Raw genomic sequence first — 25722 nt, 5'->3', positions numbered from 1 at the left:
AGAATAGCTGTGGAAGGCAGTGCTCCATCGCCGGGCCATCATTTATTCATGACTCTCTAAGCACAGTTTATCTGGCAAGGACTATCCAAGATGGAACAAAAACCTCAACTCACCCAACCATCCCTCAGCTCACCTTGCCAGAGAATGCAGGATGGATGCTGCCAATGCTGCATCCTGGGCTTTGGCATCACCACGCTGGACCTGATGGCCGTTGGAAAGGTGGATGGGTTAAATTTCATTTTTGAGTTGCTTCTGCTTGAGTTGCTTCCTGCTTCACCTCAGCCTCTCACTGCAGCCCCCCACCAGCCCAATTCTTGCCTCCTAACAGTGCTCTGAGTGGCTACTTTGCTGGTCCATAGCAAGCTGCACAGTGCTGCCAGAGGTACTACTCATGCAAGCTGGGCTCTGCTCTCAGGAGTGTTAAACATCCCAGCTGCCAGACTGAATTAGAGCTTGTGTCTCTCTGTGCTTGCATCAGGGTGATTTGGGAACAGGGTGGTGGAGCCACACTACTGTAAGCAAGTGAGTAGCCCAGGCAGGGGTTGGGAGAGAGGGGTGAGCAGGATGGCTGGCTCAGGGCAGCGGGGAGGGGTGCGTGAGCAAGCTGTTTGAAATATTCAAGTGCTGAGCAAGAGTACAGGGCATGCAGAGGGCAGGTGGTCATCCTTTGGGGCAGAGGAGTCCCGGTGCCATGAATAAGTGATGAACAAGACCGTGTTGCCCAGGTAACGGGTGCTCCTGGCACACCAAAGGTGGGATTGCAGCCATTCCCCTTGGAATTTCCATGGACCTTGCCACTAGCCCTGGCTGGTGCGATGGCCCCTAAGTAATGCAGCCAGTGCTGCAGTGGGCTTTTAGCCCCTTTCCTGGAAAAGACTCATCTCCCCCACCTGCCCAGGTCCATGTGGAGAGCTGGGTGGAAAAGGGATGCTTTCTTGGACCAGCATGTGTCAGCTTCAGCTGCTCAGCACTGGGAAGGCATATTGGAACAGAAACCTGTTTTCTGCTTTCAAGGAGGTGACTCCCAGGATGGTAACTAGGCATAGGCTAAGTTCTTTGAGCCATTAGTTTCCGTGGTTTATTCCTTTCAGAAGTGATGGGCCCAAAATCTCAGGCAGATTGAAACATTTGCCAGGGGAGGATTTAGCTCAGTTTCCAGGCACTTGGGGTGGTCGCCACTGCTCCAGAGCTGTATCAGACCAAATGTCCCGAGGACTCTCAAACAGCATCTGGGCAGCTCTGAATCTGCTTTTCATTTCTAGGGGGGATGTGAGGGAGTGCCCTGGGTATCCTGCTGGGCTGCTGCAGAGAGAAAAGTCATTTAACATGAGCCAGAACCTCTGCGAAGCCTCACAAATAATTGTGGTGATGAAGAAATAGTCTCATGGGGCTTGCTGGAATATAGGCAAACTGCACACAGGCAGCCTGTTGGGAAGGGAAGAATCAGAGCAGGGATCAAAGAGCTTGCAATGACAGCCGTTCTAATCTGTGAAATGCACCCCAGGGCAGGAGCTACAAACCCACCTACTTCACAAGGTTTAAGACTTTGTGCATTTGTGCACTGATGGCATCTTGCCCATGGAGATGCGGACCCCTGTCTAGTGATGCTGAACAGAAACTAGTTCCCCAGTCACAAATTAGTGACCCCTATGGGTTTCCTTCCCACAATAAAAAAGGGGTACACACCTGGATCTCCTCCCAGCAGACGTGAAGTCTGAGCGTAGTAGAGGAAAATGTAACTAATGACACAGATTTCCTTGAGGACAATGATTGCAGAGGTAGATAGCACCTGCGTAGTCAATACCACTGCTGGGCAATGGCAAAGCGATGCTGTTTCTGGAGCAAGAGGCACGTTCTTTCACCCACATTCCCCTTGTTGCATTAATAAGGAGTAATTCAACTGGAGCAATGGATTCTGGAAGGCTCAGGCAGCCAGTACAAAATGTCCTTGAAATTTCTAAATGTAATAGGCATTAGCTTCTGAGCTTAGAAAATCCTGCATCCTAACATGAGGGGATTCTCTGCAACACATCTTCTTAAGAAACAAAAAAACCCAGCAGACTGCTAGGAATCATCGACTGCTTCAGAACAAAAGGCTAAGTTTTGATCATGCTTAGCCTATTGAGCAAAATAAAGCTAAACCCAATGTTGGGTGTGTATATATACGCAGACACACACAGACACACAGACACACACACACACACACTGCTGCAAAATCCAGTTTTATATTCAGGCTACAAATACCAGCACAAGAATAGATGTCTATGGTCAACTAGTTCAAAATGCAGCCTCTGTCAAATTTTTTCCAGCAATTAAATGCAAATTTACTACATGGGTAACAACTAAACACATACTTAACCAGGAGTGAAAAGGCTATTTTCTACAACCATCAGAAGCAGAAGTGTGAGATGCTTTTTTTCTGGCTTGATGCATTATGGAAAGTGAATGAATACTGCTAATATGATCTAATGCTTTATGTCTGCTTGGAATAGATACAAATGTCTCTGCAGGGCAGCAGATACAGGGTATCTGGAGAACAAACCTATTGACATCCCAGTAAGGACACCACCTCTACTTCAGTTGCCGTATTTCTTAAAAGCCTCCCTGCTTCTGAAAATGGTTGAAATCATTTTGTCACATCAGAAATGCCCCTGTACCACAAATGTCCTGCTCTCCAGCATGATCTTCCAGTGGAGCATCCTGAAACCTACAGGAAAACCTGAGGGGGGGGGGGGGGGGGAGGCAAGAGGGGATTCTCACATATTAAAGCAAAGACACTTTCATCTTTTGCTCTCAAGGAAGGAGGGTTGAGTGTTCAAGGCAGTGTGTTATAATTAGGATTGCTGGGATCTCCCTCTGATGGTGACACAGAACAGTCTTGGATGTTAGCTGTCTTTCTTCAGTTTCCAAAAGGCCTATGCATCATATAGCCTTATTTCTCACAGTCTTCAGAGGGGGGGAGGTGGGGGCTGTGCTCTTTGTAATATGTTATCAGCCATGGCCTCCCTCAGGTTCCTATCTGAGGGTTGAAACCTGCCACATACCTGTTTCCCACAGAAAATGGCTGAGAACATGTACAACTTCAGTTTGGATGGAGCAGGGCACAGGACCTCTTTGTGACACCTCAGCTCAGAAATAGCATAGTTGGTGATGTGCTTGGCAGTATCATCTCCAAGATGCAGAAAACACGCTGCCAGGACCAGTATCAAAGATGCCTGATAGAAACCGCCCTGCTTCTGCCTCACCAGGAGCCACTGAATCCACTGGCAGAGGCTAAATTGCAGAGCAATGTGTGGGTGGCTCCACAGGGGTGGCAGCAGCCCACTTCCCAAAGGTTAGTCCCAGCAGATAACAAGCCCAAAATGAGCCCATCGAAGGAAGCTGTTCCTTGAGTCTGTGCGTGTGTTGTGGAACTCCACAGAATGCATGCAGCATCTACAAGTCCAAAGCTACCACGAATTCAAAAGTGAATGGACAAATTCCCTAGAGAAAAAGCCATCATGGGCTCTTAAATGCAACAATGTAAAGTTGTTTCATCTTTTTTCCCCCTCCACCCTTCTGCTTTTCTCTTTTTGGGTGACATTCCTGTAGTCCTTTGAGGGAAAACCAGAGCTGTTCCTGGAGGGTGATCATACCACAAATGCCTTTTGGTCTAGCTGAGGTCACTTCCTCCAGGAGTCCCTAGTGCTATAAAAAGCAGAATTGCGTATACATATGCAAATTGTTTGCAACTGTCTATTAGTGTGCAAGCAGTGCTGCTACAGAAATTGTGGCAGCTGTGAGCTTGTGCCTCTTTGCTCTGCCATGGTACACATTCACATTGGTGAGCTCTCCTTGGAGGCATCACACGAGGATGGGTTTGAAACCCTCGAGAGCCAAAGTCTGCTTAGGGGATTGGGCAGGGGGTGTCTGAGCGGTAGGCCATGAAATTCAGAGCAGGCTGCTCCTGCTTGCTGCTGTTCCCATGGAAACAGGGGAAGGCGAGAGGAAACGCATCCCCAGCCTCTTTTGAAGACTAGCTCCTTCAGCATCACCCCCGGCTGTCACACCTATTCCCATAAGAAGCAGTGGCTGGCAGTTCCCCTTGGATGTGTCTCCTTGAGTGAGACCATCAGGCCTACGGACTGTTCCTTCCCCATCCCGGGCAATAGAGTGGCCACTCATCCCAGCGCCAAGACTGAGCCCCAGAGCTCAGAAAAAGGGAACCAGTTCCCAGCAAATCCTGCAGCTTATGCTTTTCCCCAGTTGGGATCTGGGGAACTACCTGCAGAGACATCTGATTTCCCAAGACTGTCAAGGAAGCTGGGCTCTACTTGCAATATCTGGACCTAGATGAGTCTGGATCGTTCCTGGGCTCTGTGTGTGTCCCCTGAGGATGCTACTGTGAGTTTAGACTGAGGGTCTGAAGAGACTCTCACTCATCCCTGCAATGAGACAGGGTAGGCCTGTAGGTGAAATACACTGCAGTCAGCTCCGTGACAGCCAGTGAGCATCCTTAGGTCCAGTGGAGATCATAGCAGTGAAGACACTGCCTGACCTAAGGTTTTCCCCTGAGTGCCAGCGTTAGTGCTGATGGTCAGCCTTACCCCCCAGACCAGCTGGGGCTGCCCGTGGATTAGAAAAACAGCTGGAGCTCAGGCAAAGCGCTCCTGGTCCTCTGAGCTCTCCCACTTCATCCCAAGGGAAGGAAAACCCACGGGGAACCCTCACCTCCCTACCAACAGCCTGGCTGGGGCTGAAGCCTGCCCGGCTGCCCCGGCCAGCCTGACGCCCCCTCGGCGGGGCTGGGAGCGGGAGCCCCTCCCCGGCAGCGCCCGGAGGGCAGCTCGGCTGCCGGCTGGGCTCCCCAGGGGCGGCCGCGCAGGGCTCCCTGCCTGCCTGCTTGCCTCCCTCCTCGCCTGCCTCCCTCTTTGCCTGCCTCCCTGCCTGCATCCCTGCCTCCCTGCCGCCGGCGCCTCAAGGTCACCCACTGCCCCGCTCGGGAGGGCGTGGATCCAGCCGCGCCCCCATCCCCATCCCCTATCCCCATCCCGTCCCCCTCCTGCCCCTATCCCGGTCCCCGTCCCCATCCCCCCGCCATCCCCATCTCCATCCCGTCGCCATCCCATCCTATCTTCATCCCCATCCCATCCCCATCCCCATCCCGTCCCCCCGCCTCCGCCGCGGCCCTCCCACCGCGGCTCTGCCCGCCCTCCGCCGCGCCGGGCGCGGGAGCGGCGCTGCGCTGCGGCGGGGCCGGGGGCCGCCGTGCCGCGGCTGCGGGCCATGCCGCCGCGCCGCCCGCCCGCCGCGCCGCCCCGCCGCCCGCCCGGCGACCGGCGAGGCAGCGCCCGGCGGCGGGCGGGATAATGCGGCTGCCCAGCCCGCAGGCACCGCCAGCGGGGCGCCCCCGCCGCCATGTCCCCCCCCGGCCTCGGCGGCCGCCGCCAGCGAGGGAGGCAGCAGCACGCCGGTGCCTCCGGAGGAGGAGGCGGAGGGGGCCCGAGAGGAGGTGAGGAGAGAGCGGCCGCCCCCCCCCGGCCCGGGGCTGCCCCCAACCACCCTCCCTCCCCGCCCGCTTTGCATGGCGCGTTCATTGACCGCCCCGCCGCTGGCCGGGCCGGGCTTTGCCCGCACAGGTACGGACCCCCTCGCCGGGAGCCCCTCTCCCCTCCTCCGGCCGCGGGGCCGCGGTGCGGGCCGGCGAGGGGGGGGGGGCGAGGAAACCCGCCCGTCGGTGCCCGCCGCCGGCAGGCTGCCTGCCCGGCCGCCCCGGCCCCGCTTCTCCGTCGCCCTCCCGTGCCCGCGGGGCTGGAAGGGGCGCAGCGGGCAGCGCCGTCCGGAGATGGGGCGGGGGGCGGCTGGGTGCAGGGGCAGCGGGGAGAGCACGGGAGGGGAGCGCGGGGCGCTGCATGGGCTTGCTGCAGTGGGAAGGGGTTGTTACGCCTGGGAGGAATGGGTATGGAGGGCCCCCTTGCTGCGCTCCGGCTTAGGGGGGTGCCAGGGGGTAGCACGGCTGCCCGGGTCACCGCGAGGGAAGACGCGGTGGGCAGCGGGGGAGAGGGCTCGGGGACGCGGCGAAGCCTGGTGGCTGCTCCCGGCTGCAGGTTGGCTGGGGCGAGCGGAAGGCGCAGGCTGGGGCAGGCCAGGTACCGTACAGCCTTGCCTCCAGGTATGCTGCAGTCCCCCCGCAGCTGATGGGTTCTCTGGACTCCAGGCAGCGGATGCCAAAGCAGGTCAGGAGCAGGGTGCTCAGTGCATAGGGAGCGGTGCGGGGAGGCAGGCGCGGGAGCCCCTTTGTCTGCCTCCACAGATCCTGCTTGCAGCTTGGGCTTCCCAAGGGGGGGGAGAAACCAACTGCGCTGACTAGCAAGACCCACCTTATGCCATGGGGCTGGTGGTCCATGCAGGGCAGCTAGGCAGCATAGGAAGGGCAGCGTTCTCCTGGTGTGGTGGGTTGTCCTCACCGGTGAGACCACAGCTCAAAGGGCAGCTTGGGGGGGATGCTCAGAAGCTGGTGCATCACTCGTCCTCCGCTGTTGAGGAGATGCAGTTAGCAAGTGCTGCATAATCCTGGTATTCTCTGCCTCCTTGGCTTAGGAAGAACATGCATGCCCGTGCACAGTTATTATATATATGCAGACTTATATTTAGATATAAATAATTGCAGGAGAGGAATGCTGAAGTTCAAGGACTGGGAAGCTGTACAAATACCATATACTCTGCTCTGCGGCTGTTCCTCTCTTCCTGCTTCCATTCAACAACCCGTGGCACCCCGGGCCCAGGCTCTCCAAACGGATCCTGGCCTGGGTAGCTAAACCATAAGGTGCCTTTTTAGCATGAGGACATGCTTGTGCCATGCTTGGGACATGGTGTCTTGCCCCTAGTGCCCTGGAAGTGCTGGTGCTACATTCAAGAGGGCACCACAGCTTTTGAGAGGTGCCAGAGCAAGAGCCAGTTTGGATAAAAGAAGTGTAACAGGGGCACTGCCCGGGTGAATTTCCCTTGCCTACAGTGTCCCCTGGCTCGCAGGGATTACAAGTGGATCGTATGGCCTTTGATTGCTCTGTGGTGGCTGCCAACTAGGGTGTCAGTATAATCTTACCCTGTGGGAGCAGGCAGAAGAGCTGCAGTCCATGACCTGCACCGTGGAGGCTAAGGGCACGCTTCCTGCGGCCAGAAGCTATCACAGACTTGTGTGAAGCAGCTGGTGGAGGAGAGGAAAGCTGCAGCCTTTCCTGACAGTGCCATGGTGTCTCATCTGATGCAATGAGGAGAGACCTTAGTGGCGGGCTTGGATTCATGGACTGACCTAGGGCAATCCTCTTGTCTTCAGAAACACCAGGAGGGGAGGGTGTTGCTCCCCTATAGTGCCTGTGTAAGGCCACACTGGCAGTGTGATGTCCTTATTTCTGTCAGAACCAACTGCTGGTACCAACATTGCTGAGCGTCCTGGGAGTGTGGCTGAATACCACCTGTCCTGGGAGTGTGGCTGAATCCCACCTGTCCATTGGCCAGGGCCTGCAGGGAGCCAGAGGAGATGTCCGGGGACTGGAAAATGGGGCGCATGCTTTGTCCTGTTTGAAGGTGCTTCATCTTGACATATCTCAGATCACTGTGTCTAGGAGCCAGGCTGGGCTTCAGGTGCTGCTCAGCTTGTCCCAGCAAGGCAAGCAGCAAGAGCTACTGGCCAGAGCTGGCTGAGCCCTTCTTCCCTGTTGGCATCACATACATACACCTACACTTAATGGTGGTGAGCTGAATCTCACTCAGCAATGCATTTCCACCTTGGAGGGTAGGAAATGCCAGGGGACAAGCTCTTCAGCCTGGGAACAAACAAAAAAATGTCCTTGTCCTGTTGCTCGGGTGGGATCGGATGGAAGGAACCAGTCCTCCTCCAAGTTGGCGTGTAAAATGGAGACGTTGGTACCATTGCAGGAGCTGGCTGCTGGCAGGGTTCCCTGGCTCCTAGATGCTCAGCCTTCCCCTTTCCTCTGCGGTTGGCAACACTGACAGCCTGGGGCTGAGCCAGCTCTTCTAGGCAGGTAGTTCCTGAATCTGGGCTGTGGGATGTGATGGGGTTGTTTGCTGGGACCATCTTGGCCAGGAGTTGCCAGTGTCTGCCCAGGGCCTTGGAAGATGGTGCAAATTCCTCAAAATGACTAGATCCTTCCCACCTGCCTTGTTCTGGGGATTTGAGGTCAAAGGGAACAGGGCTTATTCATTTGTTGCATGATGTAAACAAATTGGCAGGGCCATGGAAACTGATGCTCGGGAGTCCCACTGGAGTCCCCTGCAGGCTGCTGCCATAACCTGGCACTCAGGAGTTACCTGTGCCTTCAGGCTGCTGCTCTATGGCTTTTTTGAATCATTTTTTCAGCCCGTAGAGGGCTGTCTCTAGGACAACTAACCCTGTGAACTCCCAGGCATCTTGTAAAGTGTGGGCTTAGCATTCTGAGGGTGAATCGGAGATTTCAGGCAGGTCTCTGCAGGGAGAGGCAGGTGAGAAGTGCAGGAGCTGAGGACACAGGAACACTTGTTAAACAGGGGGATGGAAGATGGTGCCAGGGACAGGTTGTTTCAGAGAGGAGCTTGAAGAGCTTGAAGGATTTCTGGAGTTGTTTAGTGTTCAGAGTTGCAGGGTCAAGGTTGTAGGAGTGATGAAGGTATTTTGGCCGATGCGCTTGGCCACTGGGGTGCTGGGCAGGTTTGTCCCCTTGAGGCTTTTTTGAGAAGAGGATTCCCCAACTCTCCTAGGAGTTTAGTGCAAGCAGTGATGGGGTCCTCCTCTTCTACTGCCTCTGCCCTGTGCATTGCAGGCATCTCCGTTTCCTTCACTGCTGCTCATAAGTCATCCTCTCCATCCCTTCCTGTGCATCTCAGAGCAGCAGCTACAGGTGCAGGACTTCATCTCCTTTCACTTCAGGGGCAATGTCAGAGGCAAACACTACGTGTGAGGGAGGGGAGGCTGTAGCAGCAGTCTACACCTTGCCTTTCCCCATGTGTGTTACAGTTAGCACCTAGGTGCCTGGTAAGAGTTGTCCCATGTGTTCTACATGGTAAACTGAAGCACAGAGCGGGGAGTTGACTGGGATCCCACAAAAAGGATGGCCAAGCCACGGCTGGACCAGTTCTGCCCTCTAGCACTGCAGAGATGTTTAGGTGTATCTGCGATAGTGAATTTGCTTACCCCTCTCCAGTGCTCAAGCCTGAGCAATGAGGGAAGCTCCCAGTGATGGAGGGAAGCCCTGTCTGCAGTGAAGTAGGGCAAGCCTTTCGCCTGCTTCCATCAAACTGCAGTGGGCAGATGATGACGGCATTTGTATCAGAGCCTGCTGTCCTCCTAGTGGCACTGTTCTGGGACAGAAAGGATTCCGCTTTCCCCAGCTTTTTCATCTGCATCTTTGCTGTGCTGGACTTCTCCAAGGCTGATTAAGAGCTCCAGGAGGCAACCTTATTTAGCTGCTTCTGTGGGGGGAAGCCGCGGAGCTGGTTGTTTGCTCCTGTGAGTCCTTTGCAGCCCGGGAGAGGAGCAGGGATGCTGCAGTTCCTACTGGGATTAGACTCTGCAGCTGGCTCCTCCTCCGTCTTTGCTGTGGTTGTATCCCGTCATTGGCACTTGATCAGCTTTCAGAAACCCCACCAGCGTGGGCTGATGTGTATGTGTTTTGCCTCAAAAACCTAGGACAAAACTGGGTTGTAAACAGTTTAGAGCAGGGGTTAGCGTGACCCTGTTAAAGCTCTGCAGTATCTAAATACTGCGTAGTCCTAGGAGGAGACTAATGTGTGGACTAGAGCCGTGCTAACACGGTTTCTGGAACCAAGCCTGAGCTGCATCGCGCTCCCTGCCGCCCTGCCCTGGGTGGGTAACCGCAGCAGGGCTTGCCTGCATCTCTGCAGGGCAACAGCCAGCATTGTCCTTCTGAGCAGGACGATGCAGGCAGTGCGGAATGTGAGGGGCCGGGGAGCAACCAGGAGGTGGAATTTGCTTTTCCGAGGTGGACCTGGCTGAAGATCTGTCTCACTGATGCCCCTTCCCCAACCTGGCAAACGAGCGAGCGGAATGCTTTGCTTTATTCTTTGTGCTCCATCTGCAGATCCGTTCCCCCAACGAGGTGCTGTTTCTGTGCAGGTCCTCTTGCCCCACAGACGCCCCAGGGTCAGTGTGTGCCTTGCATCTCCTGAAGCCCCCATTCAGACCCTCCCCATGCTCCTCCTTTGGCCTAGCAGTCCCCTTAGAGCCTCACAGCTGGGGCTGCTGCCGCTGGGGAAGGTTTGCAATGCAGAAGGCAGCTGTGGGAGAGGAGACCTTCAGTCCTCACTCCCTTTTCTCTTACCTGGGTTCATTCTTGCCCCGTGACTGTAAGGCTGCTGTGGTGGTGGGTCACACTGGGAAGACTGGGGTGCACGTGCACCCGTGCCAGAGCTGCTGAGCAGAAGCGCTCCACACCTTTCCCTGTTGCCTGCAGGCCAGCACTGCCCCACCTGCCTTCCCTGGGCTCTGTCTCTGTCACCAGCTCTCACTCTCAGCCAGTGGCCCCAAAGAGGGGAGCTCAGCACTACTGATGCTCAGGATCCTCAGCAGGATGTGCCGCTTGCTCTGCTCCTCACAGGCGGGCTGCTGGGGGGGCCAGGAAGGGAAGCTCCCTGCCTCTGGGAGAGAAACCTCAGTTGGAGATTTGGCCTGGATCCAGCCCTGCTAATTGCAGTGGCACAAGTCCCACTGTCATGGGGTGGGCCAGGCTTTGACAAGGTGTCGGGAGGAAGGTTTAGTCTGTGGGACTCTAGGGGACCACACCAGGGCTGAGGGGCTCTTCAGGAGAGCAAGGGGGACTTCTCAGAGGAAAGAGGTGGCCCAGATCTGTCCCTAGACCTGCCAGTGCCTTGTGACATCTGGTTCTTGCTTTAACTTCCCTTTTCATGCAAGAGTGAAAGTGCCCCCCTCCCCCTGACTTTCTAGCAGCATGAGCCCATTCAGCTCTTTGGGATCCCTGGATGAGAGACCTCTCCAGCCCAGTGCGCTGCGGAGCAGAGGAGGGATGGGGCCAGGCCTGGACTTCACTGCCGCGAGTGGTGTCATTACAGCTGGTGTTAGCCCCTGCAGTGGTGGAGGTGAGCTCAGGAGCCGTGCTGCGTGCAGCTGGGGAGGGACAGCAGAGCTGAAGGTCTCTTAGTGACTTCAGTGGCACCTGCACAAGGCTGGGGTTCTTGCCCCCTCCTTCTCAGGTCACACCTTTGGAAATTGCTGGATGAAATCTTTTGTATAAGAAAGCAAATAATCTCTTTGCATGTGTTTCCCTTTGGGTGTGATAATATCATGTCTCATTGACCATGCTGGTTCAATACTTGAGACTTCAGGGTGTTGCAGAGTGACAGAGGTTTCCTTAAGCCTTTGTGAAACCCTACACGGTTCCTATGGTGAAGGCACCAGTGCAATCCCTTTAAAAAGTGCTATTGCTGAACTTCTGCCCTTTTCTCACCGTGAAAGACCTGCGAGCAGTTTTTCCAGAAGTGTGGGCTGTCACCGCCGAATCCCAGTACAAGTAGGGACATTTGCTGGCGGCCTTGACTGGCCGCTTGCCCTCCCTGCTGCTGCAGATTGGTAGGGTGCTCTTCTCTTCCAGCCTGAACACCTTTTAGGATGTTATTCCGTGTTTGCTTTCTCTCCCACCAGAGGTCACGGAAAAGTACTTTCCCTTTTGTGTGGTTTATAAAGCACTTGAGAAGCACTTCAGAGCCCCTTGGGCTGCCAAGTGTTGTGGTGGGAATTGCCATTACCAGAGACCTTCCCAGTTGCAGGAGGTCTGTTTCTCCATCTTACAGGCACCCCAGGCTGCTTATGCTGCTCTGGTGGGAGAAATCTGAACGTTGCTGTTGGTCGTTACTGGGAAAGGGGGAGAGACTTGTGTGCCAGCGAGCGGTGAGAGACGCAGTGGGAGGAGCTGTGGAGAGGTGTTCAGGTGGGACACCCATCGGTTAGAGCTGCCTGTGCTGGTGGGATGGGCGCAGAAGCTGAGGTATGTGGGGGAGATCCTCCAGCCTCCATCTTGCTGTGCTTCAGCACCCCTCGCCAGGACGTGGAAGTGTGGGGGTTACTCCCCATTGAAGGAGGGGGATGCTTGGGGGGCAGGCTGGCAGAGTTGCCCTCTGCTGCTCTCCTCCATGTCCAGCTGGGCTCTGGCTGTCTCCCAAGGCAGAGCACCACGAAGGGAAGAGGGGGGTGACAGTTATCTGTGCTGCAGGACTGTCGTCCTGGGGGAGATCCCGGCCTCTGGCCTCCCGCTGAGCCTAGGGGCCCCATGGCATCTGCTGTTTGTCCCCATTTGCAGAGCTACAGATGCCACCATGGCCCCCTGCTACCTGCTCCCCTCCCCCAGGCCCCCACTGACTCCTCTCTTGTTTTCTCTCCCCTTCGCCCCGGTCCCCTGGAGCAGCAGCGGCCGGTGAAGCAGTCTCTCAGCAAGTCCCTGTGCCGAGAGTCCCACTGGAAATGCCTGCTGCTGTCTCTCCTCATGTACGGCTGCATGGGAGCTATGACCTGGTGCCACGTCACCAAGGTGACCCGGCTGACCTTTGACAGCGCTTACAAGGGCAAGTCCATGATGTACCACGACAGCCCCTGTTCTAATGGCTACGTCTACATCCCCTTGGCCTTCCTGGTGATGCTCTACGTGGTGTACCTGGTGGAGTGCTGGCACTGCTACACCCGCAACGAGCTGCAGTACAAGGTGGATGTGGAGAGTGTGCATGAGCGTGTGCAGCGGATGCAGCAAGCGACTCCCTGCATCTGGTGGAAGGCCATCAGCTACCACTACGTCCGCAGGACCCGGCAGGTTACCCGCTACCGCAATGGGGATGCTTACACCACCACCCAAGTGTATCATGAGCGGGTCAACACTCATGTGGCAGAGGCCGAGTTTGATTATTCCAATTGTGGAGTTAAGGACATCTCCAAGGACCTCATTGACTTAGAGAGCTACCCGGCCACACGGCTCCGCTTCACCAAGTGTTTCAGCTTTGCCAACGTGGAGTCGGAGAACTCCTACCTGACCCAGCGGGCCCGCTTCTTCACGGAGAACGAGGGGCTAGATGACTACATGGAGGCCAGGGAGGGGATGCACCTCAAAAACGTGGACTTCAAGGAATACATGGTGGCCTTTTCTGACCCAGACAACCTTCCTTGGTATGTATCCCACTATGTCTTCTGGGTGGCGGCTCTGCTGACCCTATCCTGGCCCCTGCGGGTGCTAAATGAGTACCGCACCTCCTACGTCCATTACCACGTGGAGAAACTCTTTGGGTTCGACTATGTGGCGGTGACACCGGCTGAGGAGCGCTCCTTCTGCCGGAGGATGCCCCGCGTCAACACGGTGGACAGCACTGAGCTGGAGTGGCACATCCGATCCAACCAGCAGCTGGTACCCAGCTACTCAGAAGCGGTCCTGATGGACTTGGTGGGGCTCTCCGGCTGCACCAGCTACTCTGCTTGCCGGTATGGGGGCTACCGGCAGAACTGCGAGCGGTGCCACAGGACTATAAGCAGCTCCTCCATCTTCTCCCGCAGTGCCCTGAGCATCTGCAACGGCAGCCCCAGGATCCCCTTCAGCAGCAGCCGCTTCTCCCTGGGCCGCCTGTATGGCTCACGGCGCAGCTGCCTCTGGCAAAGCCGAAGCGGGAGCCTGAATGAGCAGAGCTGCCCCACCGAGCAGACCCGCCTCTCCAGCCAGGTGACTGTGGAGGAGGAAGACCCTCCTCCTTACCAGGATGCCCTCTACTTCCCCATCCTCATCGTGCACCGCAACGAAGGCTGCCTGAACCATGACCACCGTCACCTCCACCGCAATGGGTCCTGTGTGGAGACCTCACTGTGAAAGCAGAGGGCGGTGAGATGTCGTTGTCCGGTGCCTGGCCCGAGCCAGTGCAGGATTTGGGGACAGCACAGGGGAGGCAAATGGCCTAGGAGGACATTAGGTTGGAGCGGACACGGCATCTCGCTCCGGCAGCCAGCAAAAGCTCCCCCTGCCATGGCTCTGACCTCCTGGAGGGGTGAGTGCCAATGCTCCCCCTGACACGGCACAGAACTCTAAACCGACCACCACATGCAAAAAAAAAAAAAAAAAGAAACAACCCAACCAAACCAAACCCCAAACCGTAATTCATGGCATCAAGATCCAAAGGGGGGAATAAAAAGACAGGCCTGATGCAGGGAGGGAGGTGCTTTGGCTCCCAGCCCTGGCTCCAGGCTGGCTCGTGCTCCGAGGAACCAGCAGCCACCAGAAAGCGCCCTGCTGCACCTCTGCCCACCCCGCTGCCCACGCTGGAGCAAGACCCCTTGCAGGGTGGAGGGGAGTGGGCCCCTTGGGAACGGCATGTAACTGCCTGTGCCTAAAGGTCTGGGGCATCCAGGCACGTGGAGCTGAGCGGCAGGTTAGAGCAAAGGCTGAAAGCCACGAATCCAGCTCTTCCCCTTCCCCCCCAACCGTTCCCCACCCTCCCCGCTTTTTTTTTTAGACCACGCTCCGACTGTTACTCTGTTCTCACTGCTGGGAATGGCACCACCTCCAGAGGATCCCAGGCTCGGCTCCTTGGGAAGCTTCAGCACACCAGTGACTCTGAGAGTCTGCATCCCCTAGGTAAAGGGCTTTCTGTTTGGGATTACAGCAGGCAGGCAGCACCAGGGAAGGGATGAATGTCCAAACCCAGATGGAGTGGAGATCTGTGGTACTGCTGATCCACTTGCTGGAGGAGGGCTCAGCTGGAAAGAAAAAGTGGGAGACCCCCTGGCGAGCTGGGGAAGGGGGGAAGGATGGCACTGGGACAGGCATTGTGGTAATAGGTGGGGTGTCAAGTGGCTGGGGTCTCCTCCTGCCTTTGAAGTGAGTCCTGGTCGGTTCAGACGAGCATCGAGGAAGGCTCTGGTAGGTTCAGGTGCAGTTCACCTATTGATAATAGAGCAGCAGGTTGGTGCATGTCTGTAAGAGTGAATTTTGCTTGCGATCAGGCTGGGCTCTGGTTTCAGACTCTGAACTGCAGGCTCCTGGCAGCCTGGTTTTGGCAGAGAGCTCTGAAGGGCTGGGAGGGAGAAATGCAAAAGCACGCTGGAGCATCAGGAACCTGGGCTGAGGAAATGAGGAGCAAAGGGAGTCCCTTTCTGTGGGGTCCCACTGTGGGTGCAGGACCCACAGGTGGGAGACAGGGAGGCATCTGCCATGAGGGATGCTCTGCAGAACAGAGGCTGGGGATATGCTAGAGGGGAACCTGCTTAAAACCAAGCAGTTCGCACCACAGAGGTTTTTACAGAGGGGTGTCAGGCGGTGAGAAGTGAGGTGGCCTCTGTGTAGCCCATTAGCCCCTGGGTTCCTCCACCTTGCTCTTGTCAGGGCAGGTTGGCCTGCTCTGAGCTTTGTGCTGCCCCTTCTATCTCGCTGGAAAGGGTCTTGGTGACATTGGGCAAGGAGCCTTCGTGTCACTGAAGCTGCATCAGTGGCTGCAGCATGCAGGCACCCAGCTTTTCCTTCTCCGTCAACACATCCCTGGATCTCATGTGTCCCTGTTCTCAGAAAAGCCATCTCCTTTTCGGTCAGCAGTTTGGGGGAGTGCATGCCAAATCAGCCAGCGGTTTCTCCAGACAGCACTGCCTCTTGGCCTCACCACTCTTCCCTTGTCAGCTGGGGCAAGCAATGGCTGTGAGCAGCAGGTCTTGGGTGACCAGAGCAAGTCCGTTAGCACCTGGGCATTTGAGCCTGGTGTCTGCCTCTGCATCCATTGCAGAAGGGCAAGACATAACAGCAAACAGTGAGCCATTGTATTTAGCCCAGCCTGTCTTCCTCCTGCCAGCTGTTAATTAAGGATCTGTTTCTCTAGTCGTACTGCTGTGCTGTTTCTCCTCCCAGGTCTTGGCGAGGCTGCAAATGCACCCTTCCACCACATCATTCCTCTTTTGAAAATCTTCTCTTGCTGGCAAGCCTGGAGAGATCAGTGCCTGTGGACATTGTAAGGCTCTGTTGGCTTTGCCCCCAGAGCCATCTGTTCTGCTTTTGTGCCTTGTGTGTCCTGGTCAGTGTCTCTTGCTCTTCCAGTCAGCTTGTCCTTCTGGATTTCAAGTGCTAGACTCCACCAAACAACAGTGGTTTGAACAGAAAGTCCCTTGAAATCTCACTCTGTTGTGATTCTGTCTTGTCATCTGCCCTTACTCTCACTACCAGACTAGAGATTGGCTTAAGTAAGAGGGTCCCTTTGAGAAGCATAAGGTCTCTGGTGTGTACACATCTCTCTACATTTTGTTCTCATTATTATCAGCACAGATTCAGACTGGGTGAAAGCAGCTACAGCCCCCTTGGCTGCCCTGGGATTTCCTTGCTTAGTGGTGACATTTGGCTTGCTGTGTGCTTGTGCTTCTCTCTCCAAGGGCCTAATGTGAGTCAAGGCCAATGCTGAGGGTCCTCGTGACTCTGGGGAGATAATGGTACGTGCTTGTATGTCCCAGTGAATCAGGAGACCTTCAGTCAGTGAAGCTGCAATGGGTCATTAGAGAGGAATGTGGTCTGCTTGTCCTTCCCAACATGTTCTCCTTGAAATCTCTTACACATTGTTTAAATTAGGCTGTGATGGCTCATCTTTCCATCTCTAGCCTCCAAGGTGCCTCGGACAGATGGATCTATATAAGATTTGGCAGGCCTTTTATCTCCCTGGGGCAAAGACAGTCCTCAGAATAAGGACAGATTAGTAGGGTCTCTGTGCCCCTGTCTTGGAGCACCTGCAGCAGAGTTCTGCTTTCAGGCGCTTTGTCCTTGGCTCTTTCTGGGTCTTTTGATGAGATTGCCTCCATTTATTCCTCTGGCCCCATTTTCACCTGCAAAATCGTATTCTGGAGGTGGCCTGTCCAGGTGGACACGTGTATCTTTGAGGCACAGCTGCTACTGTGGCCAGCAGCATCCACGCAGAGTCCTCCTGCGGTTGAACACCTCTCCCATGCACATATTGCCGGCTGCAGCCAGGTCCCAGATGTTGTCCCAGTGCCATGGTCTGTGGCCATCCCAGACCCACAGCACCCTGAGAAATGGGACCTCTAGCCAGTGCTTCCTGCTGCATGCCGGGTTTTCTTGGAGATCCCTTTCCTCATATGCTTGGTCCTGTTACCCCACTGCAGCTGGTGGGGCCGCCCCTCTGCGGTCCAGCCCTCTCCATTCTTGCCAGGTTGGAGACCCTCCTGCCCTGTCTTAGGCTCAGGAAAGAGGGTTGGCACTCTTGGGCATGTGAGAGTAGTAGGAGGGACAGGAGCTGCCTGGTGGCTTGGCACAGAAGTGGTGGAGCTGAAGAGAACAGGATGAAACTGGGATTATGCTCCCTCTCCTCCCTGCCTGCAATGGCAGGGCAGCATGTCTAGCCAGGCAGGGAAGCTCACGGCAGACAACTGGGCTCTCCCTTCGTGGTCCTGGCATGAGATGCAGCTGGCAGAAAGGGTGTGCATGTACGGGTTTCCTCCTAAGTGTTGGTGAGGGACCCCCATGCCCTGGGCAGCTGCTTTAATTCTCTTTGTGGCTCAGGTTATTAGCACAGATGGCCAGCGTGGGTCTGTCCCTGTTCTGGTGGAGTGGTCCCATCTCCCCAGCACACAGGCATCCACCCGCCACCATTCCAGGCTGAGCAGCAGTCAGGCGTCTGCTCTTCCTGCAGACTTGTGTCTGCTCTCTGCCGTGTCTGTGTCGGCGATGACGATTCCTTTGGCAGCTCATTCGATGGCCCAGTCTGCTCCTCTCATGATAGCCTGCTCCCTTATATCTAACCTGAGTTCTCCCTGCTGTATCTTAATCCCATTACTTCTCCTTCATTGACTGGTGAGTCTAATTGGCTCTGCTCCTTTTCCCCATGGCCTGCCTGACACAAGCAGGCGTTATCTGCTCTCTGCAGCCTTCCCTTCACCAATCCTAGGGTCTTCAGTCCCCGAGGATCTCACTGGGCAAACCCTGGCTTGCGTGGTGGTGCTGAAGTTTTCCCTGTGTAGCGAGTCTATGTTTTCTGCTCTGAGCCCAGCCTGGGAAAGAGGAGAGGGCCAAAGTTGCGAGCCATGCCTTGGTGTGTCAGGGTGGCTGTGTCCTTGTTTCTGGTGCAGAAGATCTCTTCAAAGTGAGCGAAATACGCAGAGCTGCTGGCCCCTTATGCAAGGAAAGCAGGACAGCCTGCATTACCCTCTGGGGAGGTGCAAGCCAGGTGCTTGTCAGTACGAGGGGGCAATAACTAGAGGATCTCCACAGTCAGGTGGCTTTGGTTGTTTCCATACATCGTTCACCCATCGGTTCACCCACTGCAGCTTTCCATGGGCCGAGAGTCAGGCCCAGCATTGCACTTGGCAGCAGGCTTTCCTCGCATACCAGGACGAGTGAGTTGGGAATGCTGCCAGCTCCTCTTCCTGGCTCTTCCTGGTGCTGATACCTCCCTAGAAGAGAGCTTAGTCCTTACTGCTGCAAGGCTGGACAATAAGTGTGGGCTGTCTGGTGTTTCCCATTGCTGCCGGTATACTTGCCAGGTACTTTAAAGTTCTCCAGCTTTCCTGAACTAGAGAAAGAGGGAGAATGTGTGTGAGAAGCTCTGGATTAGCTGATCTTCAGGATACATCACCACCCATTTATCCATCTTTGAGCACACGCTGGAAGCTTCCCAAATGATAGTGCTTAGCACTTTGCTTGTGCAGAACCCTGGTGACACCGGCCAGCCTGGTGATGCTTCTTGAGCTCACTGTGTATCATGCAGACCACACCAAGGAGGCAGATTTCAGAGAAGGCTTTTGGGTTGAGCAATTGTAGGGGGCATTCATTAGGGCAGGGAGAGGGAACCTCAGTTTATAGCCGAGGACACACTCCAGGCAACAAATACTCAGGATTAGTGCTGGGGAAGCTGCTGTTTTTCTGTTGTCAAGTGAGCACACAGCCCTCCACACCCCTCTCTTTATGCTCTCCATAAAATGCACGTTAGAGACTCATCCCGCCCCTGCCCTCTTTGTTGTCTCTTCACTCAAGAGGCTGCAGAGCTGTTTAGTGACTGATGGATGCCTATGAGGAGGGGACTGCAGGAAAAAGGTGTGTTAAGTGGAAGTTTAAGCAAGTGAGGTAGCATCCAATGTCAGTAAAACAGTGCCTGCTGATTAGCCTGTGGGAAGAATAATGCTTTTAAGCTCTCCTTCCAGCCTTTCCAACCATGGCTTCAGTGCTGCTGTCTAATATCACCAGGGCGCTGTGTTACTTTTAGCAGGGTACAACCTTGCTGCAGTGTGCTCCTACTCTGCTGCAGTAGCAGTAGGGCGTGGGTCTGAAACACACCACCACCACCAAGAAGTTGTGTTAGCAAAGAGCTGTAAGTCTCACTTTGTGATATGTGCTTCTAATCATGTTTCATTCATATTCGGTGGTTAGAATAAGGTCTATATGAATATGATCTGGATCCAGATAATCTCAGAAATGGGACGTGGTTAAAGTGTTAGCTCTGTTTGGTAATGCTGCCTCCTGTGATGCACGTGGGCCTAGAGTCTCCACTGAACCAGGTATGTTTGGGGACCAAAGTTCATAGGACCTGGGAGCCCAGTGGGGCCTTGGGGCTGAGCTGAGCCCACCTAGGACTTTTTTCCCTGTGGGCATTCTGGAAAAAGGGGAAAGGGGCTTAGTCACATTTCATGTAGAAATTAATGGGCTATGTTCATTCCTACTGTAATTTTATTGAAGCCAGCGGTAATATACCAGTGTGAGCTTGGCTTAGCAACCCCTCAGAGCGATCTGTCCCTGAGTCCAGACAAATTGATCTATGACAGTGTTGCTTTGATGCATAGAGTTCATGTTGGGTCTTGGCCAACATGAATTAATGTTGAATGTCTACTGTCTCTGCAAGCAGTGGGTTGAATTGTTCTGCTCTACTGCCTCCATCACAGCTGCTCCGCCAAGAGAAACGTTATGCCCATGGATGCGATCTTGCCAGCTCCCTCAAAAGCAAGCTAACAAAAAAATTGACCTGCACCGCACTGGGAGAGGAGCCTTCTCCCACAGGACCGTAGCCTTTCCGCACACGAGGGAAGAGAGGTCGCAAGGACAGAACTGAACCTGCAAGACCTATGGCCTCGTGGCTTCCCCTTCCTCCTTCCCTCCTCACCTCGTCTGTCTGTCTTGGGGGAGGGACAGTTTCTTTGTGGAGTTCAGCAAGCTCCTCTTCCTGCAGCTTATAAACAGTCTCTTCTAACAAGTACACCATCCACCTATGCAACACTTCCAGAAGCTGCCAAGTTTTCAGGAGCCCATTACGATGTGCAGCGTGGCCACCCAGCACTGAGAATAAGCACAGTGGCTGCTGGAAAGTTAAGTGAAGTGGGTTTTATTCCTCCCCCACCCTCCCCGAGGAAGACTGTTTTTGTTGGGCCTTTTTGTTCGTTTGGTTTTTGTAAACTCCATTTGGGGAAATGAAGCTTGTGAGAAATCGGTGCCCATCCTGAACCCTCCCCAGTCCTTCGAACTTCGGGAATGGATGGATCACCTACTGTGATTATAATTTAGTGGATTTTGTAGAGCGAAGTAACTTCACACACAGACACATGAGATTCTTTCACTCTCCATCAGCACAAGCTGCTTCTGCGATCTTAGCTACTCACATTAGTGAAAGAAAAAGCCTAGCTAGAATGTGGTGAGATGACTTAGTATTTTGTATCAGTCCCATGGTCCCAACGTCCATTAGCAGCACTGTCAGCTGCCGTGCCATGAATTCGGACTTTGGATGGCAGCCCGTGAACCAGTCAGGTTGAAAACGTTTGGAAAAACCGAAGCCCGAATCTATACTTGTCTCCAGAAGCGAGTGCAGAGAGAGGATCAGCTGAGAGCAGACGTCACCTCCTGCTCAGCCCAGCCAGAAGCTGGTGGGCTCTGTGCTGCACCTGCCCCCCCAGGGAGAGCCGGTCCCCAGGGGCCGAGCAGCAGGGAAGAAGAGTCTGATGAAGCAGCATGCACAAGACCGCTCAGCCAGCTGGGGAAAAAGCGGTGATGACTAGACCCCAAAATAACAGGATTTCACTTTGGAAATGCCAACAGCTTTTTCAAACTGAAATGAGGCTAAAAGGCTGTACCAGTTGTGGGAAGTGTTTCAGGTTGCTGTTCCTTGCTTAAAAAAATTAATATTTGATGGTGAGGTGGGTTTAAGCACTCCAGCCAGCTCTGTCAGAAATGTGCAGTGCTGGTGGAGATGAAATACTCAAGGAAGACCGAGATAGTGGCCCTGTGGCTTTGCAGTAGGGTAGGCTGGTCAGGAAAGGAGGCTGAAGCCTGAAGTCTTCCTCTGCCCTTGGAATGTGACCTGGCCGTCCACCCAAGCCTGTGTGCGTGGCAGGGTGGCTTCTGCCTGCTCAGGTGCACGGCTGGGACCCGCACGGCCCTGCAGAGGCTTCGTGTGTTTGTGGCTTCGGTCCGGTGTCACCCATCCGTCCTTGCGACAAGGGCTTTGCAGGGTGACAGAGCATTGCTTGTTCCTTGTGAGAAGAAACTCCTGACCTAGTTTTTGTGAGGAGATGGTGTGAAGTGTCACATTTGCTGCAGCGAGTGGCAGGGAGCAGGGATAAAAGCGTGGTGCAAGCTGTGTTTGAGAACAAGCTAATCCCTTGCTGGCTGCCTGAGACGGGATTGCTGCTGGATCTGCTCCCTGGCCAACACTCTCCAGCTCTTCTCACTCTCCCCAAACCTGATGTGCAAACTGTCATTCCTCTGAGCTAGCCAAAGCACCTCACTCCCCTGAGCTCCTCTGAAGCTGTGCATTTGCATCATTTTTATCCTCTCCCTGCCGGGCACCGTGGGCCAGCTATGAAACACCAGTGGATGCGTGGTGGCCTCAGGCACGCTGGTGGCCAGACCTCGCCATAACCTGCTGGCTCACCTGCGCACAGCCTTCCAGCAATGCTCCCTGCCCTGGCGTGCCTTGTGCTTGCTTGGTGGAGAGACAGCACAGCCTGCAGAGCATTGCAGCACATCCTGGCCTCACTTTTGCATCACTTTAGGCTTTCCCAGAGAATTTCACAGCACTTCTCTGAACCTTTGTAGGCAGGGTAAATTCAACAGACCGCGGCTGGAAAACAGATGGCCTTGACATTTTGATGGTCCTGATCTCCAGAGCCTTGGTGAGAGGCAGGTCGGCTGTTGTGGCAGTGCGGGACCAGGGGACAGCGTCACAGTGAAAGCAGCGTGTCTGCTGGGGGAGCCTCTGACCATGGGCTCTGCTTCTCCGCTGGGACCGAGGGCAGCTTTGCTGTGAGCTGAACAAGGTGCAGCTGATGGCAGAGCTAGGTGCGGAGGGCAGAAGAGCGTGTGAACGCTCCACAAGATGTGGAGAGGAGAGGCTGTATGAGAACAGCTGTAAAAGGCTTTGCAGATGTGGTGGTTTTTACGGGAGACACAAGGCAGGAGGCTGCTGTGCTGGAGCAGCAGTGCTGCGAGGCAGGCAGGGCAGGAGGGAAATGGAAGGAGCAGGGCATTTGATGGAGAAGCCCAGGAAAGAAATGGGTTTTCGAAGCAGGCTGTGCGTGCCCTGGCTGAGGAGACGGGCAGGAGGTGTTTCCAAGCCGAGGCGCCCAGACCAAGCCTCGCTGCATTGTCAGAGCAGCGATGTTGCCTCCGAGCCCGGCACTGACAGCTTGAGCACGTGTCACCAAACCGCGATGGCTAATGCAGCCACAAGGTGTAAATGTCACTAATGAATAAATTGCCTTGTGCCTTGGAGAGGCTAATCCATCACAGCCGGGGACAGGGATCTGACAGGCTTGGCTATTTCAGGCATAGCCTGTAGGGAGGAGGAACGCTTCATTTCTGAGCTGTCCCCTCCACCTAGGGAAGCCGATGCAGGACTTGGCTCCGCACCGCTCCCCAGCTTCCCAGCTGCCTGAGCTCAGGCTTCATTCTTCCTCACTGCTACCGAAGGAAGAAGCAGGAGGGGGTCTTGGTTAGCCAAAAGTGCCCTGTCAGCAGGGCAATGTGTGGGTCCCGGCTGGGGCTAGCTGGTGAGGGAGTTTGGAGGGAGGCTGCTGGTGCGGCGTAGGTGCTGAGAGGATAAAGCGGTGGGTCCCCAGTGATCAAATCTTACATCGGTTGCCTGGGGTGCAGGGCTGTGGCCCGCACCCTGCGTGTTTCAGGCCGGTAGTACTTGGTGCCATGTTTTACAAATGTGCCATGTACTACCCAGCTCAGTGTCCTAGTTTACCCCTGTAACCTGCCCCAGCCCAAGCCCTCACCTAATCCAGAGACGGCTCTATTGTGCTGTCATGGGGTCAGTGCACAGGCCTCCCCGTTTTCTCCTGCTGTGGTTGAACCCCAGCCAGCAGCAAGCTGGCTGTGCAGAGGGCCACTAGGTACCCAGCAGGCAGGGACAGAAGCTCAGCGTGGACAAATCCAGCTCCATGGGAGCAAAGGGAGGCTGAACACAGCAACCAGTTCCATGTACAGCCTCTGCCCACCCCCGTGGCAGCCTGCTCCTCCGCTCCGAGTCAGTGCTCGAAATCAACCTGCCGTCCTGTTTACAACATATGCCAGCGTGACACCTTGCAAATTGATGCCTGGGTCGCTGTGAGCAGAAGCCGCCAGGCTTGGGAAACCAGCCACTGGCTCCTGCTGCCGCACACGCTGTGCTCAGCCCTGTGGAAGCAGGGCTGGCCATCTGCTGCGGGAGGGAGCCAGCCGGGCGCCCCTGCTCCGGCCCGATGGGGCACCCACTGGCGTAGTCCAAGTGCAAGTCCTTGTGTCATTCCCCCTCCTTTACTTCCCGGCTACCCCGTGTCTCTCCCTGTCTCTCTGGCACAGACCCACAGGTGGGGGGATGCTCCCAGCTTGGCTGGGATCCCTCTGCTGCTGTGCTGCTCACGCTGCATCAGTGGATGGCATCAGGAGGGAAGACCAGCTCCCAGGCAAGGCACCAGAGGTCGTTCCCACCTCCAGATGGAGACCCACAGCTGACCCCCATCCTCAAAGCCCCGCAGTACTCCTTGGGGATGGATCTTGTGGGAGAGCTAAGGGGTCCGTACTGGCCCTGCGCTGGCACGTGCCCTTCCCAGCAAGGCAGTCCCACACCACGCTAACCGGAGCTGAAGCTGACAAGTGACCCACCAACAATGGGAGTGTTCACACTCAGACAACCTGCTGTTGCTGTCAGGGTTTTCATTTTTACCAGCTTGTACGGCATTTGAAATAGTTTCAGCCCTTGCAGACTGGCAGATAGGGGACTGTTCGTCTTGGGTGTGGGTGGGTGGTGCAGGCTGCTTGGTTTGGGCTTTGCTCTTTGGCCAGGAGATTGATGGGAGGGAAGGCAAAGGGTTCTCCAGGCGGCAGCTACCTGTCCAGGTGTTCCTGCATGTGGCAGCCCAGGACAGGGTTTGGAGAGTGCTCAGGTGGTGTTAACAGCCTCGGCCATTTGCAGGAAGAGGAGCTGTGAGTATCCTGGAAAGCAAGTCGACGTTTGTTCTGGTGATGATAGGTTTTCCTAAGCCCTTTTCTTTCCACCCCTGTTCCTCACTGGCTCTGGCAGCCAATTCCACCTCACACGTCTGCTAGCATGTCTGAGGGATCTCATTGCTGCCCTCCCAGCACGAGCTTTCATTGCACAACTGGCTGACCAGACACAGCCCTGTACTTGGCACTACAGGCAGGCTTGCCCAGGACCGGGCCACCCCCATCAAGTCTGCACCCCACCCTCGCTGCTGAAGCTGTTCCTTCATCAGCCTGATGCCGATCTGGGTCTTTTCTGCTGTTTCTGAACACGAGTTTTCATCTCATTCAGGTGTGTCATTCAGTGGAAATATTTTGTAAATGCAAATAAAAAGAAATAAATCTATTCAATACCTCGGTCTCGAGGATGGGAAACAAGGAGTGGGAGATGCCTGTGTGGGGAGCTTTCACAGCTGCTGCCGCTGGTTGGGATTTCTGGTGGATGTAGCCCCTGGAGCATCCATAAATAGTTGGGAAGGGAGCTACACGGACCTGCGAGGGCTTGGGGCTGAGCCCTGTCAGCACCCCTCACGCGGCCACCGCCGCCGGGGACAGCCTCACACTCCATCCTTTCTGATCTATAAGGGCATGACACGGCGCAGGTAAAGGTCCTGTTGGCTGGGGGCCGGCGGCACCGCGGGCATCTGTATCCATCAGGCAGAGCAAGAAGCAGGTAAATGGTGAACAAATTATTTTGTGAACACTGGGAAACAGTTTTTACTTTTCAACTCTGTCAATATGATCTAGCTCTGTCTGTCTCTCTATATATGTACAAACAGTATATCACAATGTTGCCTTTTTTGTTGGAAATATCAAAGTACAAAGATTGTAAACCAAATCGGTGTAATAAAAGTTTCAGATGATTCACTGAGGTGGCTGCCAGCTGTGGATCTGTGAGCGTTGGTGCCTGCATGGCTCAGAGGGCAGGAGGGGATGGAGGTCAGCCCGCTTGCTTAATTCCCCGCTGACCTCTCCGGAGTGGGGTGGTTGAAGGACTGAGGCAATCAGGTACGTGCCCTGTCCTGTCCTCAGGTGGCCACAGCCCCTGGGGCAGGAGGAAGTTGCTCTGTTTTCCTCCAAGCCCAAGGAAGCTGCTCCATTTTCAACCCTGTGGGCCAGCAGTCCTGCAGGGACCCCTCTAGCTTGGAAGTTATGTGAAACAGATTTTTTTGACAGGTTTGCACAGAAGAGCACTACTAGTTAAGGTAAGCATCTGGTTGTAAATAATTCACCTGTTTGCAAAGCAGGCTAG

At 55.1% G+C, this 25722-nt stretch overlaps 1 protein-coding gene across 1 annotated transcript; it reads left to right on the top strand.

The window, feature by feature from the left end:
- The first annotated feature begins 702 nt into the window (after nt 1-702).
- TMEM151B (transmembrane protein 151B) lies at nt 703-25341 on the top strand. The gene is made up of 3 exons (XM_056357562.1): nt 703-725; nt 5215-5491; nt 12414-25341. The coding sequence occupies exons 1-3, from the start codon at nt 703-705 to the stop codon at nt 13848-13850; spliced, it is 1737 nt and encodes a 578-aa protein (XP_056213537.1). The 3' UTR covers nt 13851-25341.
- Nucleotides 25342-25722: the final 381 nt, after the last annotated feature.

This window comes from Falco biarmicus, chromosome 12, assembly GCF_023638135.1.
Source record: "Falco biarmicus isolate bFalBia1 chromosome 12, bFalBia1.pri, whole genome shotgun sequence".
In the NCBI taxonomy this organism is placed as follows: domain Eukaryota; kingdom Metazoa; phylum Chordata; class Aves; order Falconiformes; family Falconidae; genus Falco; species Falco biarmicus.
Note: the sequence above shows the minus strand (reverse complement) of the source record. Positions and strands in the feature narration are given on the sequence as shown.

Bases quoted from the DNA above. Each gene is read 5' to 3' on its own strand.
- TMEM151B (XM_056357562.1), top strand. From the start codon at position 703: ATGAACAAGACCGTGTTGCCCAG. The intron at 726-5,214 runs GTAACGGGTGCT...CGGGCGCGGGAG, and splicing joins AACAAGACCGTGTTGCCCAG to CGGCGCTGCGCTGCGGCGGG. The intron at 5,492-12,413 runs GTGAGGAGAGAG...CCCCTGGAGCAG, and splicing joins CGGAGGGGGCCCGAGAGGAG to CAGCGGCCGGTGAAGCAGTC.